The 6,593-nt window shown below is 42.8% G+C and overlaps 1 protein-coding gene across 4 annotated transcripts in view; it reads left to right on the top strand.

The window, feature by feature from the left end:
* The window catches only part of Nlrp4 (NLR family pyrin domain containing 4), a 38,160-nt gene that overhangs the window by 6,555 nt on the left and 25,012 nt on the right, over window positions 1-6,593 (top strand). For all 4 annotated transcript variants that reach the window (XR_004122879.1, XM_031385246.1, XM_031385249.1 and 1 more), the window contains exon 3: window positions 6,214-6,556. Coding sequence is in view for 3 of the 4 variants with exons in the window: in XM_031385246.1 (XP_031241106.1) it covers window positions 6,280-6,556 (277 nt within the window). In the remaining variant the exon portion in view is untranslated. The remainder of the gene's footprint in view (window positions 1-6,213; window positions 6,557-6,593) is intronic.

A 6,593-nucleotide genomic window follows, 5' to 3' on the forward strand; every position in this document is an offset into this window, starting at 1 on the left:
ACACTATAGCTGTACAGATGACTGTGAGCCATCATGTGTGTGGCTGCTGTTGATCTCAGGACCTCTGCCGCCCTGCTCACTCTGGCCCTGCTCGCTCCGGTGTAATTTTCTGCAGCTGTCTTCAGGCAGAAGACATCCGATCTCATTATGGGTGGTTGTGAGCCACCATGTGGTTGCTGGAATCTGAACTCAGGACCTTCGGAAAAGCAGTCAGTGCTCTTACCCACTGAGCCATCTCACCAGCCCTCACCAACTGTTTCAATGAACAATGGTTCTGCTTGGAAGGTGGCACAGACATTAGGTGTGGGTAAGAATCTGTTTCATTGGCTCTGATAATTTGGAAAAGCATTCATCTCAGAGAAAGAGTAACTTATACAGTCCTCTTCTTCAAACTTGATACAAGAGCTACAAATGTCAAGCAAAGCATTCAGTCTCACTCTTTGTTGTTCTCTTTCCTACAAGCCACCTCCCAAGTTAATTGTCTATATCTCCCTTGGGTGTATAAATACTTTTGAAATATATAAACTGTTCTGAAAACCATAGTATAGTGTAAAAACATGAAATAAACAACAGTACTAATAGAGAGGCTGAGATAGGAGAAGCAAGATTTCAAGACCTTTATGTTGTACACAGCAAGACACTGTCACAAACAAGCTGAAAGTATATATAGATTGTACAACATTGGACCTATATTTCTCCAATGACCAAATTAGAGAGACCATTGGATGACAATCAACAAATTTCTAATTCCTCCTATTTTTGGATTTCAATCACTTAGGGTATGTTGGTAATATTAATTTTTCATATTAAGATATTAAGAAAAGATAATTGTCACTTCCTGTTGTTTTTGTTGTAAGAGGTGGAATTAGATTTCTGTGGATTTGTTGAAAGATTACTTTCTTACTTCTTCTAGGGTGTAGTTTTGCTCCTTATGTTGATGTTTTCCATCTAGTATCCTTTGTAGGGCTGGGTTTGTAGAAAGATATTGTGTAAATTTTGTTTTGTCATGGAATATTTTGTTTTCTCCATCTATGGTAATTGAGAGTTTTGCTGGGTATAGTAGCCTGGGCTGACATTTGTGTTCTTGAAGGGTCTGTATGACATCTTGCCCAGGATCTTCTGGCTTTCATAGTCTCTTGTGAGAAGTCTGCTGTAATTCTGATAGACCTGCCTTTATATGTTACTTGCCTTATTTTCCCTTACTGCTTTAAAATTCTTTCCTTGTTTAGTGCATTTGGTGTTTTGATTATTATGTGACGGGAGCAATTTCTTTTCTGGTCCAGTCTATTTGGAGTTCTGTAGGCTTCTTGCATGTTCATGGGCATCTCTTTCTTTAGGTTAGGGAAGTTTTCTTCTATAATTTTGTTGAAGATATTTACTGGCCCTTTAAGTTGGAGGTCTTTACTCTCTTCTATACCTATTATCCTTAGGTTTGGTCTTCTCATTGTGTCCTGGATTTCCTGGATGTTTTGGGTTAGGAGCTTTTTGCATTTTGCATTTTCTTTGACTGTTGTGCCAATGTTTTCTATTGTATCTTCTGCACTGGAGATTTTCTCTTCTATATCTTGTATTCTGTTGGTGATGCTTGCATCTATGGCTCCTTATTTCTCTCCTAGGTTTTCTATCTCCAAGGTTGTCTCTCTTTGTGATTTCTTTATAGTTTCTACTTCCATTTTTAGATCCTGGATGGTTTTCTTCATTTCCTTCCCCTGTTTGGTTGTGTTTTCCTGTAATTCTATGAGGGATTTTTGTGTTTCTTCTTTAAGAGCTTCTACCTCTTTACCTGTGTTCTCCTGTATTTCTTGAAAGGAGTTATTTATGTCCTTCTTAAAGTCCTCTAACAGCATCATGAGATATGATTTTAAATCCAAATCTTGCTTTTCCTGTGTGTTGGGGTATCCATGTCTTCCTGTTGTGGGAGAACTGGGTTTTGATGAAGCCATGTAGCCTTGGTTTCTGTTGGTAAGGTTTTTGTGCTTGCCTTTCACCATCTGGTTATGTCTGGTGTTAGATGTTCTTGCTGTCTCTGGTTTGAGCTTGTCCCTCCTGTGGTCCTGTAAGCCTGTGTCAGCACTCCTGGGAGGTCAGCTCTCCCCTGGCAGGGCCTGTGCCCAGAGGGCTATGGAACAGTCCCAGCTCGTGGGTGCAGATGGAGGCTGGACGCACCCTCTCCCAGCTGCTCCACCATCCCTGCAGCCTTTGTGCTCTGGCTGATCCTGCTTTAGACAGTCACTGAGAGAAAATCAGAAATGGGCTTTTCAAGAGAGACTCACAGTTTGTTGGCAGTGGGTATACATAGGACCTTAATGGCTCTCAAGTTAACACTTCTAAGGTTGCTAAGAAATACCACACAAATACACACACACACACACACACACACACACACACACACACACACACACACTTCTAACATTCCCCGAAGAGCGTAATTTGTGGTACTGGAGATACCTTAACATTCTTAGAGTTAAAATTCTTGGGCATCATAATTATGTTAAGCCTTCCTTTGGATGGTTTTGGCATATCTATTTTTTTGGTGTTTTGTTTTTGTTTGTTTGTTTTAGTACTGAAGACTTAATCTGGTACAGTGGAAAAGCTACACAAGCAATGATCCATAAACCAGCCCTCTTTTTAATTTTTATTCTTATATACTTCAAAAGTTATATCTTATTTATTTATCATGTATGTGTCACATACATGCCTTGTGCCCAGGGAGCCCAGAAGAAGGTTTCAGGTGCCATTAAACTGGAGGTACAAGTGGTTGTGAGCCATCTGATATAAATGCTGGTAACGGAACTCAGGTCCTCTGCAAGATCAGCAGGTACTCTTAACCTGGGAGCTGCATGCCACTGTCGTTGAAAGCCACCATGTGGGTGCTGGGAAATGAACCCAGATTCTCTGGAAGACCATCCAGTGCTCCTAACCACTCAGCCATCTCTGCAGCCCCACTTTTTCTTTGAGACAAGGTTTCACTCAGTTAGCCAGGCTTGCCTTGACTTCACTATGTTTGTAGGCAGACCCTGAATTTGAAATCCTCCTGCCTCAGCCTCTGAAGTAGCTGGGATCCCAGGTCTGTGCCACTGGACCCAGCTACCTGATTATATTTACAGCTATATTATGCCAGAAGTGTATCCTGTACCATAATACTGTTATGATAATACCATCATAAATACTGTCCTGTATTCGCATTCTACCTGGTATCATAGAAGTAGAGGTACCAGTAACTCTTTTAACATTTATGGGTATGTGTGTGCCTGAGTGTATGTAGGAGCACTACGTGTGTGCCCTGCCTGCAGAGTCCATCAGAGGTTGTCAGATCTCCTGGAGCTAAAGTTTTAGACAGCTGTGAGACCCCCTAGTGTGTGTGCTGCATACCAAATGTGGGTCTTCTGCAAGAGTACCAAATGCTCTTAAGTGCCGAGCCGTCACTGTGCCAGCCTCGTCAGGAATTCTTTAGAGTAATAAATCTCACCTTGTTGTTTTCCAGGTGTTGTGGCAGTGGTTCTCAACCTGTGGGTCGAGACCTGTTTGGGGGTTCAATGACTAGTTCACACGGGTTACCCAAGACCTTAGGAAACCAGATATATACATTGGTATTCATAAAGTTGCAAAATTACAGAATTAGTGAAAGTAGCATTATAGTTGGAGGTCACCAAAAACATGAGAAACTGTACGAAGTGGTTTCATCTTTGAGACCATTGAGAACCACTCCACTGTGTTGTTTTAGTGTTCCTTTCAATGGGATGAGAGTTAAAATGAGACCATACTGAAAAACTCCCAGCCCTTATTTACCACACACAATGAACAGTGTAGCATGTGATAAGTTAGTGGCCACATGTTTGTGTGGAGATGGGGATTAGAGCATTTGTGTGGAAGCCAGATACTGGCATCAAGTATCTTCCTCAATTGTTCTCTACCTGATTGTTTCACAGGTATCTCTCAGTAAACCTGGAGCTCAGCAAATTTGGCTAAACAAAGCTGGCCAGCAGGCTTCAGGGATCTCCCTGTATCTGCCTTCCCAGTGCTGGGATTGCAGGGCTGAGCCATCACACTCTGCTTCTTTTTTTCTTTTCCTTTCTCTTCTTTTGTTTTGTTTTGTTTTTTTAAATATTTATTTATTTATTATATGTAAATACACCATTGCTGTCCTCAGACACATTAGAAGAAGGCATCAGATCTCATTACAGATGGTTGTGAGCCACCATGTGGTTGCTGGGATTTGAACTCAGGACCTCTGGAAGAGCAATCTATGTTCTTAACCGCTGAGCCATCTCTCCAGCTTCTTTTGTTTTTTTTTTTTTTTACAAAAACCTAAGTTTTTTAAATTAGATATTTTCTTTATTTACATGTCATATGATATCTCCTTTCCCAGTTTCCCCTCCAAAGAAAATTAAAAAATAAAATAAAATAAATTAAAAAAAAAAAAAAACTTGTTCCCTCTCCCTGCTCACCAACCCACCCTCTCCCACTTCCTGGCCCTGGCATTCCCCTACACTGGGGCATAGAACCTTCACAGGGCCAAGAGCCTCTCCTGCCCTTGATGACCAACTTGGCCATCCTCTGCTACATATACTGCTGGAGCCATTAGTCCCACCATGTGTACTCTTTGGTTGGTAGTTTAGTCCCTGGGAGCCCTGAGGGTAATAGTTAGTTCATATTGTTGTTCGTCCTAAAGGGCTGCAAACCCCTCAGCTCCTTGGTCCTTTCTCTAGCTCCTTCATTGGGGACCCTGTGCTCAGTCCAATGGATGGCTGTGAGCCTCTACTTCTGGATTAGTCAGATACTGGCAGAGCCTCTCAGGAGACAGCTATATCAGGCTCCTGTCAGCCAGCACTTGTTGGCATCCACAATAGTATCTGGATTTGATGATTGAAAATGGGAAGGATTCCCAGGTGGAGCAGTCTCTGGATTGTCCTTCCTTCAGTCTCTGCTTATAGTTTGTCTCTGCAACTCCTTCCATGGATATTTGGTTCCCCCTTTTAAGAAGGAATGAAGTATCCACACTTTGGCCTTCCTTCTTCTTGAGTTTCTTGTGGTTTGTGGATTGTATTTTGTATGTTCCGAGCTTCTGGGCTAATATCCACTTATCAGAGAGTGCATACCATGTGTGTTCTTTTGTGATTGGGTTACCTAACTCAGGATGACATTCTCCAGATCCATCCATTTCCCTAAGAATTCCATAAACTCATTATTTTTAATAGTTTAGTAGTACTCCCAACTGTCATTTCCCCTAATTCCACTTCTCCCAGTCCCCCTCACATACCCTTCTCTGTCCCCTAATCCACTTCTACTTTCTACTTCATTTCCCTTCAAAAAAAAAAAAAAAAAAAAAAAAGCAAGGCTCCCAGGGATGTCGATTGAACACTTCAAAGCAAGTTACAGTAAGAGTGGGCACAAACCCTCACATCAAAGCTGGATGAGGCAAGCCAGTAGGAAGAAAAGGGTCTCAAGTGCAGGAGATAAGTTAAGGACACCCTCCACTCCTGCTGTTAGGGGGTCCCAAAAAATCAACAAGCTACACAACCATAACATAGAAGCAGAGGACCTACTGCAGATCCATGCAGGCTCTGCGATTGTCTCTTAAGTCCCTTTTGAGCCTCTGTGAGCCCTGCTTAGTTGATTCTGTGGGATGTGTTATCATGGTGTCCTTGACCCCTCTGGCTCCTACAGCCCCTCCTCCCCTTTTTCTGTGGGGTTCCTCTGACTTCGCCCAGTGTTTGGCTGTGGATCCCTACATCTGCTCCTCTCAGTTGCTGGACGGTGCCTCTGATGACAATCAGGCTAGGCACTGATCTACAAATATAGCAGAAAAATCATTAGAAACCATTTCATTAACTTTTGCCAGTTGTGTTTGGTTCCATCCTTGATCTCCGTGCTGACCAGCCTCTGGTTTCTGGCCATCAACACAGTCTCAGACATGGGCTCCCTCTCATGGTGTGGGCCTCAAGTTGTACCAGTCACTGGTTGATCCCCGCAAGTTCTGCGTCACCATTACCCCAGCACACCTTGCAGGCAAGACTTATAGTAGGTTGAAGGTTCTATGGCTGCACACCCTGCTTCTTCCGTAAATGCTGAGGACGCAGCTTACGTCCCTACACTTGTGCAGCCAACACTTTCCCAGCTTTACCATTTCCCCAGCCCTTTGACCCGCTCTCCCTGCCCCCTTTCTTTTGCATTGTGCTTAATAACTCAGCTGCTTGTCTGATTTTTCCACAGATCCCATCCATTTCTTACTCCTGATACTCATCTCTCTGAAGACGCATCTATCTTCCTTAAGACACGATGGCGTCTTTTTTTTCTGATTTTGGTCTTATGTGGTACTTGGAGGAGCTGAACAAGAAAGAATTCATGAAGTTTAAGGAACTCCTCAAACAGGAGATTTTGCATTTGAGGCTGAAACAGATTTCCTGGAGTGAAGTGAAGAAGGCATCTCGTGAAGACCTTGCCAGCTTACTGCTGAAACATTATGAGGAGAAGCAAGCCTGGGATACGACCTTCAGAATCTTCCAGAAGATGAATAGGAAGGACCTCATTGAGAGGGCAGGAAGAGAGATTGCTGGTGAGTTGGTCAAAGCTGCTTTACAGTGAGTGAGGAT

Source organism: Mastomys coucha, unplaced genomic scaffold, assembly GCF_008632895.1.
Source record: "Mastomys coucha isolate ucsf_1 unplaced genomic scaffold, UCSF_Mcou_1 pScaffold21, whole genome shotgun sequence".
NCBI lineage: Eukaryota > Metazoa > Chordata > Mammalia > Rodentia > Muridae > Mastomys > Mastomys coucha.